The 13,439-nt window shown below is 39.7% G+C and overlaps 2 protein-coding genes across 2 annotated transcripts in view; one reads left to right on the top strand and one right to left on the bottom strand.

Annotated features, from left to right (window-relative positions):
- Positions 1 to 13,439, top strand: part of LOC149217575 (kinesin-like protein KIN-14I) — a 412,787-nt gene that overhangs the window by 92,666 nt on the left and 306,682 nt on the right. The gene's annotated exons all lie outside the window — the stretch shown is intronic.
- LOC149217576 (uncharacterized) lies at positions 10,763 to 13,082 on the bottom strand. Its single transcript, XM_089393130.1, has 2 exons — positions 11,337 to 13,082; positions 10,763 to 11,243 (listed from the first exon to the last, which is right to left on the bottom strand). The coding sequence occupies exons 1-2, from the start codon at positions 12,911 to 12,913 to the stop codon at positions 10,763 to 10,765; spliced, it is 2,058 nt and encodes a 685-aa protein (XP_089249256.1). The 5' UTR covers positions 12,914 to 13,082.

Raw genomic sequence — 13,439 nt, 5'->3', positions numbered from 1 at the left:
CTTGCAGGAGCTGGTTGGAGGAGGAAGCATTGGTAAGCCGCCAGACCAGGCATTGTATGGAGACGATGTTCTCCCATTGAGGTATTGGGTGTAGGAGTTGTCGAGGATCAGCACAACAAAGATATCCCTTCTAGCATGAGCGGAGTTAGGCCACTCAGGTCTACCGGGATGGACGAGGGGATATGACGCGTGTTATGGTGGGTTCACTAGCAGAGTGGCAGATACTATTGCACATGTGGGATACCGTGTCTTATAGGGTGGTACGACAGTAGGCAGTAGTGCACAGGACTGCACAGAGTTATTTTGTAGGGTCCAATGTTACGTAGAGGGATGCAAACTGATGTGTATAGACCCAATTTTAGGACATGGCATCTAGTGGTGTGCAGGGCTATCCAACGAGGAGTAGTGGCTTGCAGAGGAGCATGGAGGTGCATGGTGGTGTGCGGTAGCATGTCGATTTACAATATGGAGTAGGAGGAATGACTTGCATCGCATTGAGTACTCGCAGGGAGTGTCAGGTACATTGACATTGACATGCCACGAGATGATGTAGGATGGGGTAGCAGTAGCAGGGGGCGTCCAACAGTGTACAGGGGTAGGTCGTGATGTACAGTGGCATGCTGAGGAATACATGGATGCTCGGTGGTATGCAGGGGCGTATGTTGTTGCACAGCGTGGTCTTGGAGGGTTGCCTCCAGGGAGACTTATGGACGGAGACATAGGGCATATCTTTGGGTGTAGTTCACTTTGGATCGATAGGGATGCAGATGTGCGATACTCGATGGTATCCATGGGAACTCACATGCATGTCCTTCTTCTACGTCACTTATAGGCACAGACGATTTCACTATTGTCCTTTGACACTCTAGGCACGAGCAGTAGGGGACAGGGAGCTCACCCAAGATATTTGGATGAGACTCAACGCACTATGGGAGAGACCTCTTAACGATGGCTTTGGTTTGGTGCACAAGTCGACAGCCATAGGTTGGGGGATGAGGTGATCATTTGCAGGGGTGGCATATCATTCCATCATTGAGCCTACGCCTAAGGAGTTGGTCACGAGGGAGAAATGTGTCACTATTTCCACAGGACATGTCAGGACCATGCATGAGCAAAGCATATTGTGTACGGCTAAGGTATTTTGTAATGTCCCCAAATGGGAATTTGAATAGTAGATACCATAAATAAACTTCAACAACAAAATAAACATAAATAGACACAGTGCACACAACAAACAAATAATACACAAATAGATGTCGATAAAAATTAAAATCACTAAGCCATTTTATTAATCCACTGAAAAGAGTACATCAATGTGAAGGAATAGTGGAACTTGAGCTTGCTAAGAAAACAAAGAAAAACCCAGAAAAAGATCTTTGACCTAGCTGATGAATGGCTCTGGCAATGATGTAGATGGCTTGGTGAGAATATTGTTGCAAACCGACTACTGCAAAACTGATATCTCCAAACTCCATTGAATCACTATGAGATTTCTAAGTGAAATCTCCTCAAGAGTATTGGGTTTTCGTCCAACACCCACTAGCACACCCGAGGGTTTCCGTCCTGGGGCTACCAAGGAAGTAGAGAATTAAGTTCTCAACATCTCATACAAGAAGTAATATCAAATCCAAGATATCCTCTATTGGCCTCCTCCTTCTCTTTTTATAGATTTGATGGACCCCTCTAAAACCTCTCATTTTATGATTATTTTAATCATTGAGAACTTTTCCCTCTTTTTATTAATTAAAATACTTTTTTTCAATGTGGAAAAAGTGTAAATTGGCCACCACACCTCCTCGGGTCACTGAAATCACTTATAACCATTCCATCCTATAAATCTTCTCGTTTTGGTTCCAACGAGCTATTACACTAAGGTGTTCTAAAGTATTCCTCTCGGAATGCCACCTTAGGTGTAATTAACTGAGTTAAGCCCAATAATAACCCTGTTTTTCAAAAGTTGTCGGAATGCGATGGAACGAAAGACAAGTTGTGCAAATGATGGAATAGGCCAATCAAATGTCACCGGATCCCCTAGAAACTCCTCAAAACCCCATAAAACAACTCTAAAAGCCCTTGGGCTTGCTGATGAAGTAAACTTGCCCTTGTGACCTTTCTGCCTCTAGAAATAACATCCTAACCATGCCATGAGGAAGACCAGAAAAAGGAACATTACAAATCTCCCTGCCCCAAGATTACTTGCCTTTAAGCAATCCAAACCTATGGACCAATCTGGTGGCTCGATGCAATTGAGACCCAATTCCCGGATCCCATAAGAGCTAATGTGTGATGCTCTGCCTCTATGTCAACCCACCAAGAACAGATCCCTCAATGCCTGGATCCCAAACCAATCTCTAACTGAACCTGTAATCAAAAAATTCTCCTAGATCCCAATGCCACCATGAACAACCATCAATGCTCCACGGCTCTCGCTGTGTTATAGCTCTGGTTGTGAATGCTGCCCCACCAACTACGTACCAAATCATCACCTCTCTCCAGTGCAACCCTTGACTCAATCCAATGCTAATTCCGCTCGTTGCAATTTCTAAGTTTAACTCGTTAGAAATTCTTCCTATACTATCTGGTTTATTTTACCTGCTTGTTTAATTACTTAACAAGTTATTTACCATGTAAATATTGAACAGAAACACAAGTACAATATCAACGTCTACAGATCATCAACCGAAAGAAAACAAGAACACAAGTGACACCGTTATTTTTGGACGAATGTCCCCGGAAAATCCCAATGCGGGAAAACTGATGCAACTATTCAGAGGGTTTTATTATTATGCAGTTTTTAGAATACAACTAGGGTGCCAGAAATGGCTCACCCAATATAGAATGCCTTCGGAAGTAGTACCCCTCTTCGGAGACAGATATTCCGGCTGATTAATCACCGGATGAACGATTCCACAGGAACAATTGCAGCTTTCACTGCTCTGTGTCACTCTGACAAGGATTGCGTCACCCTTCCCGACTCACCAACGCCCAGTTTGCCCCATGAAAATCCTCCAAGCGTTGCCTCCTCGCCCTGTGTTAGCTCTGCTAACCTTTGCCCAGCTACTGAAGCCTCTGCGTCAACCCTCAGACCCTCTACGTCACCCATGCTGGCCTCTCCTGGCTTTGTGCAGCTCCCAGCTGGCTCTACATCAACCTCTCCAGGCTCTGCATTCTCCCTCTGGTACCAAATCTGACTCTCTGCTATATATTCACTGCCCCTCGCTACTGATCACTGATTCAATTTGTCTTAGCAAACCTCGCTCTAGAAAATCGAATCACTGATCACTCTGGTGTATCTTCCAACTGACCCTCAAGCCTCCTCTTATACTTTTCTCGTTGGTCTTTCAACGGCCGAGATTGAATCTCTAATCAACGGCTAAGATTAGATTTGGCTTGATCCATGATTTTTGGAACATTCTAACCCAATTTTATATTAATACCCATTAATATTTTATTTTTCCTAAGTTTAGACTTAGGACCTCCATTAAAAATATTAATTATTTGAATATCTCCCAAACCGTTTAGAATCTGCCCAAACCCTTTCTGGGTTTTGGAGATCTCATGTGCTTTAGCCTCTCCACCAATTTTCATGGCTAGAGCACATCCGATGCTACCCCAAATCAACACTCCCTCTTAGCGAGGACTGTGCTCTAGTAATACTCCACACTGAGTATCACCCTGATTATCCAGCACCAGTCCCTATGCTGATGCTAGGCCTCCCCACCCAACATCCTTTACAATGCTGCATCCTGTACTGCTGCCCATGGCCCTGCCATTGCCACTGTTGCATCCATACGACAACTCTCTTTGCATCCGTGTTGTTGCTGGTCCATACTCCCTGTTGACCACTATGTGTCAACGACCCATAGCAATACACCCATTTTTTTCGCAAAAGGGATAGCGCCTGATTGATGTATCGGTGCCGTTAAGCTATCATTATCAGCCTGATCATCATGTTATAATGTAAACCCATTCCGCATGTGTATAATGTAAATAATCTCATTAGATTCGCGTCGTGTATGGTATTGCCTAGTTAAACCTACTTTTCTAGTGATGATTTACATTTTGGGAGGTTTTTTTGTCTAACTGATCCATTCTTGAATGGTCGGCAGAATTTTCTTTCAGCCTTGCCCCAAAGCCGAAATGGATTTTGTCACTAGGATCTTTAGACGAGTCCTAGTGTTATAGATCGAATCTATGTAAAAGTGATTTGGGAATAATTCTAACTATTTGGTTAGGTTATTTTATTACAAATTGTTTGGTCTGCTGAATTATATTTGTGTTGCATAAACGGGTAGTTTGTGAGGATTTTTTTCAAATGGGTTTTCCCCCTTATGATGTAAAAATATGAAAATTATGATATAAAGTGTCTTGACGGTTGGAAAAAATAATTTATCCCTTCATAGGTTAATTAATTAAATTTTCTGGCAAAAAAATTAATTAAAATCCTAAGCCATAAATTTAATTAATTCTAGGTCCTAGGTAAATTTAAATTCTGCAAAGGCAAAATTCGTCGGTCCTTAAAAATTAAATTTTAAGAGTTCCCAGGACTAAAGTAAATTAATTATTTTGCTAAATTTTAAGCCTTTGGTCCTAGGGTTAAGTCAAAGTCAAAATCTTGAGGAAATTAATTCAAAAATTTAATTTTTGAATTCATTAAAATGCATTTAATTGAAAAATTTGAATTTCCTCAAGAATTTAAAATTTCGATGGATGAGATTTAAAAAAAAATTGATTCTCATCAATGGTCAAGATTGCTTTGACAAGGATCACTCGAACTAGTCGTTGGAGGATTTATCTTTAAATAGGAAGTCATTTGTCAGTCAATTCATCCGATTTCTGGATCATGTACTAAGCTCTCATGCTCTCTTGTATACTTTTTTGAATTAATGGAAAAGTCTTTGGTGTTTTAACATGTTGTAGTGTTCCTCTTCATGAATTTATGGTAAAATTGTTTTAATTTCTGCTTAATATTATGTGAAAACTATCAATCAATATCTCTCTTAGAATAATTTGAATACAGGTATCTTATTCACTTTGTTAGATCTAGGGTAATATTTTTAATTTTGATTGAAGTAGCAGGTATCTCTATTTCTTCAAAATTTTATTATTGTTCTATTTCTCTACTTGATTTGATGGTTGATCCAGTGTTTGCAGAAGATCTCTCAGGTTCTCATTGAGCGTTTGGGGATAGTCTTTAGTTGGACCAGCCAACTCTCAACACATATTTTCTGAAGAGCCTAATTCATATAAGCCTCGGGATTTATCTAATGATAATGTTTTTTTTCAGGGTGTTTTTGGGCTAGTACCTCTCTAAAATTTCAAAATCTTTTAAATATTTTGTGGAAATTTTGATAGATCTGGCTATTAAGAGCCTTAGATTATTAGATCTTAGAGCGGAGTTGGACTCATACTCCTCATATCTGATAGATCTGTAAATTATTTGTATAGATCTGTTATTTACTTGTGTAGATCTGAAATTTTATAACAATTTTGAATTTTAACACTTGGGTTTTTGGGAATTTTCTCTATTTTTGTACATATTAGGTATTGGGTTTTTCTCTTTTCACTTGTGTAGGAATAGATCTGAAAAATCAGCTAAATTTTTTTTCAAATCTGAGCTAGATCTAGACCTTGGAGGGCAAGATCTTGGCTCAGAGATTGTTTCTATGAATAGATTTGGGAAATCAACCAAGTAAATCTTCAGATCTGAGATTTTTTCAAGCAGATTTGGGGGTTTTGTAACGGCCCATCTAAACTAATCCACTATATAAAGTTTTAAACTTTATAATAAAACGAATATGATGAATTTTAAATAATAAATATGTTTAAGTTTTATAAATATAAATTTGAACTTTATAAAATATATAAATTAAACGTTATAAAATATATAAATTAAACCTTATAAAATATAAATTAAACTTTATAAAACTAAACTATAGAATAAAAATAAAGAAAATCAAAAGAAGGACCCTTATACAAAGGGGACGCTTAAAACCAGCTGGATATTTATAACAGAGTGCATATGGCAGCAGGGAAAATATCTGAGAGCCGTAAATGCGTGGAAGGCGTGTCGGGACGAGGGAAGGCGGTGGCTGCAGGTAGGAGGGCGGCCACCGCCAGGCCCGCAGATAAAAACCGGAGGATTGAACCGAGAGAGGGGGCTGTAACAACGGAGTCAGAAACCAGGAGGAAGAAATTCAGCAGTGAGAGAGGTCTGCCATTGGAAGAGCTTTAATCCGTCTGAGGTTCTGGGCACGGGGGACAGTGGGCTTCTGTGAGAAGCTTGCTGGATTGAACAGCCAGTCTCTGCTCAATCAGGCTGGGTGGAATTGGTCTCCCTGGGTAATTGGAGCAAAACAACAGCAGCATCATCAACTTCACGGGATTAGATAGCAGTTCAGGTAAGTGCAAATCAAATTTTTTTATGGTTCCTGCTTTCAAGTTTATGATTACTACACATGGTATCAAAGCCTTGGTAAGCATGTGGAAACCGTCATCAGTAGCCGAGGCAGTCGAATGTGGTCGTTATGCAGAAGAGCACCTTGGAATCAAAAAAGATATGGGGCCAGCAGGGCCTTTACAATCAGGATTTCCAGGGAAGGCTCCCCGGAACTTCTTCAGAGGAGGTAGCTCGAGGCCACCTTACGGTAATAGGTTTACCCCGAATGTGGGGACAAGAGCTCCCATGGCAGTAAACACCATAGCCGCGGAATCATCCAACACCAGACCATGGGCATCGCGAGGGACTGCCGGTAGAGGAAGAAGTGCGAGAGGAATCAACATGAGAGGACGAAGCTCATTCTCTAGAAATTCACACCTTGATTCAAGAGGATCAACGCAGCTCAATTGTTGGGGATGTGGGGGACCGCATTTTCAGCGTGACTGCCCAGAAGCTTCATCGAATATATTGCATAGGACTGGGAAGGAGCCGATATCAACCAATCGAGGTAATCATAGAATTCATGCAGTAGTCAACCATGACCAAGCAGCCCATCAATCCACTGTAGTGGAATCTTCAGGTATTATCAACGGCATAAAACTCAAAATCTTATTTGATACTGGTGCCACAGATAGTTTCATTTCGTCATATGCATTAAACAAATGTGGGTTGGCAGCTCGTAGACAAAATGATTTCCACCAAGTGGAAATGGCCTCAGGAGAACTCCAAACCGTGGGCTTGAGTGTGGATCAATGCAAAATTGACCTAGGGGTCTGTTCGACTAAACTGAAAGTTTATGTCACAGCCTTAGGAACGTATGATCTTATCATAGGTATGGATTGGCTAGAAGCTCACCAAGCTTGGGTGGACTGTTATGGGAAAAGGATTCTGGGCATAAATGATGAGGGAGAAGTAATCCAAATTCAAGGAATCAGGAGGGAAGTTTCTTTATGCTACATTTCAGCAATGCAGGTGACGCGTTGTTTAAGAAAAGGTTGTCAGGCTTATGCAATTCATGAAGTAAGCCAAGAAAAAGGGCCATCCTTAGAACAATATCCAGTGTTAGCCGAGTTCCCGGATGTATTTCCAAAGGAACTACCTGGATTACCCCCGGTAAGAGAATTGGATCTCACTATTGAATTAAAACCAAGTACCCAACCGATCTCTAAAACACCTTATAGAATGACAGCTCCAGAACTTCAGGAATTGCAAATCCAATTGAAGGAACTACTCGATATAGGGCATATTCGGCCCAGTACATCACCTTGGGGCGCTCCTGTAATTTTTGTGAAGAAGAAAGATGGATCCTTAAGATTATGCATAGATTATCGAGACTTGAATTGAGCTACAGTAAAGAATCAATACCCTATGCCGCGAATCGATGATCTTTTCGATCAAATGAAAGGAGCTGCCGTCTTTTCCAAAATTGATCTTCGATCAGGATATCATCAGCTAAGGATTTCTGAAAATGATATTTCTAAGACTGCATTCTGGACACGTTTTGGACATTATGAATTTACTGTGGTACCATTTGGGTTAACAAATGCGCCAGCCGCGATCATGAATCTTATGAACAGTGTTTTCCGTGAATATCTTGATCAATTTGTGCAAGTCTTTTTAGATGATATTCTCATCTATTCCAAGAATGAGGAAGAGCATGAAGATCATTTGCGGATAGTATTGTCCTGCCTTAGAGAACGTCAATTATATGGAAAACTATCCAAGTGTTCTTTTTTTCAGGAAAAGATTCATTATTTGGGTCACATCATATTAGGTGAAGGAATTTCAGTAGATCCTGAGAAGGTAAAAGCGATCATGGAATGGCTAATACCGAAAAATGCACATGAGATACGAAGCTTTATGGGTTTAGCCGGTTATTACCGGAGATTTGTGGAGGGATTCTCCAAAATCGCAAAGCCAATCACAACCCTTCAGCGTAAAGGTGTTAAGTATGAATGGACCGAGGAATGTAATAAAGCATTCTCTGAACTCAAAAGACTACTCATCAGTGCACCAATCCTAAGAGTCCCTGATATGGGCAAAGACTTTACGGTATGTACTGATGCATCCAAGCAGGGACTGGGTGCAGTGTTGATGCAGGATAGGGGAGTGATAGCATATGCTTCCAGAAAGTTAAAACCTCATGAAGAACTCTATGCTACTCACAATTTAGAATTAGCCGCTTGTTGACCACTACTGGTCAACTGCCCATGCAGCCCACCTCCTTTCTGTTGGCAGAGAGGGGTAGCTCCTGAGCAACGTGTCCGTGCCAGCCTACAGTCATCGACAGCTTGATCATTTTGTTGTAAACCCAGTCTGCATGTTTGAATTGTAAATAATCTAAGCAGATCAGAGTCATGTATGTAAAGTTGCCTAGGTGGACCTAACTTTCTAATGATGATCTGTGTCCCGGGAGGTTTTTAGTCTCACCGATCCATGGATCGGCAGAGTTTTCCTTCAAACCCGACCCCAAAGCCGAGGTGCATTTTGTTATTAGGACTTTAGGAGAATCCTAGCGTGTTAATCTGCTAGATTATAGTTGTGTCGCAGAACTGGGTGGTTTATGAGGGTCTATGTTAAAGTGGGTTCGTCCCCTTAAGATGTAAATTGTAAAAGTCATGATGTAATGTGTCTTGAGGGTTGAGAAATGTTTAAATCCCCTCATGAGTCCTAGGTCCTAGGTCCTAGGGGATGTTTCCAACGGTTTGGTTCAAATGATCCATTTAGAAAATAAATAAAATATTAAAATATATATATATATATATATATATAAATAATAAATATAAAAAATTCATAAAACAAAGCAAAAACCCTAAATAATAAAATAATAATATTTTTTGTGAACACATGCAAAATATCTTTTTAAATAAAATCGACGGATGAGATCAAGAGATGTCTTGATCCTCATCAACGGTCGAGATCAGTTCTACATGGATCACCCAAAACTAGCCGTTGGGATCATTTCCTTCTTATAGGGTCTTAGGGGGTCATTTTACAGGTTTATCTGATCTGTGAGTCTGTACTGAAAGCTCTCTTGTAATCTGATTTCTGATTAATAAAGAAGACTTTGGGGTTCAAACTGGCTGGTGTTACTCTCTGGAATTGCTGTGAGATGTTTGCTTTTCTGCATATTTCAGTTTTCAGCAGTTAAATTAGCTGATTTTTCAGAGCATTGTGAGTACAGGTATCTTGCTCACGTGCTAGGGTTTGAGTGTTGTAGGTTTTCTGGAATAATGGCAGGTATCTCCATTATTTCTTGAAATCTAGCAGCATTTCTTGCCCTCTTTGCTGATGTTTGCTTGAGGTGTGCAGGAAAACTTTAGCTGAAGGCTATTTGTGGGCGTTTGGGGAAGTTCTGGGCTGAACCAGCCGACTCCCACAGGCTGTTCTGTGCAGAGCCCAGCTGATTGTGCCCTGGGTTAATTATTTAAAGTTCATTTTCTGTTTTACAGGAGAGATTTTTCTTTATTTTCACAGTAAAGTTCAAATTTCTGATATTTCGAAAATATTGCTGCAATTATTGTTAAATTTGGTTGTTCTAGAGCTGTAAAATTTTCTGATACTAGGTTACTTTTGAAGGGTTTTGCTTTGAAGTTTTGCATATCCCTGCCAGGCTCTTGTTTTCTGTTTTTCCAGGGTTCCAAAGGCTCATGCTGCTGCTACAACCAAGAAAACTGTGCATCTGATATCAGACGTCTCAATCCCAGTGACAAAGGGAAGATTTTAATTTCAAATTTATAAGGGTCATCATAGTTTTGGGATACGCCCTTAGTCACCAGGTTCGAATTCGAGTTCGAGTTCGAGGACCTTGAAATTCGAATAAAGTTCGGCAACTCAAATTTTGTCGATAAAATTCGACATAAAATTCGACATATAGAAATTCGAAAAAAAAAATGTATATTAAAGATAGAGGGCAGATTTATACAATTATAAAGACTATCTTATTGTTAGAAATTATATTAATAATGGAGTCAAAGCATAATTCGATGAAAAGCTTGAAATGTATAGGAAAAATCAGCAAGTTATAACTTATGTAGCACATGAAAATTTCTAATGAGTCAACCATATTGACAAAGAAATAATGAAAATTTCTAAAAGATACCATTTGATCACCAACCAAAATATGATGTACCATGTAACCATCAAAGCGAATAGAACAGTACTGAGTAAACAGTCATCAAATAAGAGTGAACAGCTTCCACATTAGATAAAAAGAGAGTTTAAACTTTAAACTTTAAAGTAGCAGCTAGCTTGGCAGTTTTAGGCTCTAGCAAATTGTTCATGCAAAAACTAAACTAGAACTCTAAAACAGGAACACAAGTTTTATTCTTGACGTTCCTGTTGCCCACTTGTTATATCAAAAAGTTCTATGTCATCAAGAGCAGTATGAGATATGGATCCGCTAGATGCTTCAGCACCAGATTCATCAGTGAATTCCCTGTCACTATCAATGTACAAATCAGCATCACCCATTGTTGCATTTGGAACAGGATCGATCCACGGAGTAGAAGAATTGGATGACTCTTTAGCCACATTCTTCAATGCCAACTGCAAATTACTACGAACATAAACAAGATCTTCTAATTTTTGAGATGACAGTCTATTTCTTTTTTTGGAATGAATGTGGTCAAAGGAACTCCAATTCCTTTCACATGCTGATGCACTTGCTCCTTGGCTTAAGATACGCATTGCAAAATTTTGCAATTCTGGTGCCCCTGAACCATACCATTCCCACCATAGTGTTGGATCACTTTTGCTCCTATCATACTTTGCTGATACTGTTCCAAATAATCCTTCTTCTAACCTGTATGCATTCAAGTTGAGAGTCTCAATCAGTTCATATACAACAAGATTCATATAATTGCATGCAAAGGAATATAATTCAATAGACATTTACCTGTATGCTCTCAACTGACTTCTGATCAAACCTGCAATCTCTAGATCTGGATTTAGCTTCTCAATAGATTGGATAAGTCCATTCATGATTTCTTCGTCCCTATGTCTTGGCAACCCAAACAATCTAGGGTCCAAATAGCATGCTGCTGCGTGTAATGGACTATGCATCATCTTCCATCTATTATCAATTAAATCCCATATCTCCTTGTAATCAGCTTCCACATTATCAAAAGCAGTTGCAATGGCCTCTTTGCAACGATCAAGGCTTTCATAAACAAAACCCATACAAGGTTTGTCACCATCAACCATGCGGAGCACATTAACAATTGGGCCACAAATTTTTAAAACCTTGTTTGCATTTTCCCAAAAGCCATTACTGAGCACTATTTGTTCAACATTTTTCCCCTTAGTTTCTTTTGAGAGAGTAGATCTCTCCCACTCAGTGCTGCAAAAAACAGCTCTTAGGCTCGCTTTTTCCTCAACAACTCTTTTCAGAGTAATATAAAAAGTGGCAAACCTTGTATCACAAGGCCTCAACAACTCTTTTGATGCATTCTTCCTGTATATGCTCAAAGTGAGACGATGGTTGATGATGAAGTTTGAAATTGATTTGGCTCTTCGGATTGTTTCATTGACCCAAGGAAATTTGGCTAAGTCATGCAACATTAAATCCAAGCAATGAGTTGCACAAGGGGTCCAATAAATCTGCCCATATTTTTCCATAATCAGCTTCCCTGCACCAACACAATTTGATGCATTATCTGTAACAACATGGACAACATTTTCCACCCCAACTTCTTGAATCGCTTCATCCAAAATTCCAAAAATGAATTCTGATGTCTTCACTTGATCCATTGCATTCACTGCCTTCAAGAAAACTACCCCTTGAGGACAATAAACAAGCACATTGATCAATGGGCGATGACACAAATCTGACCAACCATCACTCAAAATTGTGCATCCTGTAAGCTTCCAGGACTCTCTAATATCAGCCAACTTTTCTGTCACTCTGTCTTTCGCTCTCTTTAGCAAAGTTGTCCTTAAAGCTTCAGATCCAGGAGGAACATAGCCCTTCCCAAAATCAATGGCCTTTTTAATTACATTTGTAAAAAATGGACTCCTCGCCACATTAAAGGGAATTGCACATGCATAAAAATACTCAGCAACAGCGTCATCAACTTCCTGTTTCTCAACAGGTTTCCAGAATTGATTTAATGTTTTCGGCACACCTGTTTTTGCTTGAGGAGCTGTAGAACTAGATCCACCAATGTTTGAAACTGAATTAATGGTGGAGGAAGACATGGCAATCTCCCTCTCAATTCGCTGCCTCTTATTCACCATTTTCTGCCTTTGCATCTGTGAACTGGAATGGTCTTTATCCACTTTGGCTTTTTGTTCATCAGTGATCTTACTGCAGGCTTCAACACCACCTCCACTTCCATTGGTAATACCGAGAAGGTGATCCACTGCTCTAGTCAAAGTGCCCTTGAAATTATGTCCACACAGCTGACATGAAAGATTAGAACCATCTTTTTGGATAAAAGTCCAAGCTACAGCAGTTGACTTTGGGGGTGCCATTGGAATTTAGAAGTCTGTTCAATGTCTGAAATGCCTGCAATTCGTGTTGAAATTACATTTTCGTTAGTCATCTTCAACACAGTCAAATCAGGCTTCAGCCTTCAACACAGTGAGAAGTTAGAACATAATTACAGTGGCTGATATCATTATAATTTATTACAGAACAGTGGCTTGACATAAAATTACAGAGGTTTGATCTTGTTATGACTGTTGAAATAACAATGAAAGACAGTGGACACTACCTTTCTGTTCAGCTTGTTTCTGGCTTACCTTTCAGGCTTTCTGTATAGTAAATTAGTAATAGAATACATTGAGCCTAGAATGAGCCTGGAATTGAGCCTAGAATACACTACCTTTCTGTCTATTGAGTGAATAGAATGAGCCTGATTTAATACTGTTCTAGTGGGTGTATGATATGGGATGCTAGTTTCCAGCTACTTCCACGTTTAATCTGCTGAATATTTTTCCAGATAAATGTTACTTCAATTACTAGCACATTCAACCCTTTTCCTCGGTGAACCTTACC

This window comes from Pinus tabuliformis, chromosome 1_1 (genome assembly GCF_031772625.1).
Source record: "Pinus tabuliformis cultivar Carrire ecotype Pingquan chromosome 1_1, CPIR1, whole genome shotgun sequence".
Classification (NCBI taxonomy): domain Eukaryota; kingdom Viridiplantae; phylum Streptophyta; class Pinopsida; order Pinales; family Pinaceae; genus Pinus; species Pinus tabuliformis.
The sequence above is the reverse complement of the archived record's forward strand: the minus strand, read 5'-3'. Positions and strand labels throughout refer to the sequence as shown.

Bases quoted from the DNA above. Each gene is read 5' to 3' on its own strand.
- LOC149217576 (XM_089393130.1), bottom strand. From the start codon at position 12,913: ATGGCACCCCCAAAGTCAACTGCTGTAGCTTGGACTTTTATCCAAAAA. The intron at 11,244-11,336 runs GTAAATGTCTAT...GAATGCATACAG, and splicing joins AGTCAGTTGAGAGCATACAG to GTTAGAAGAAGGATTATTTG.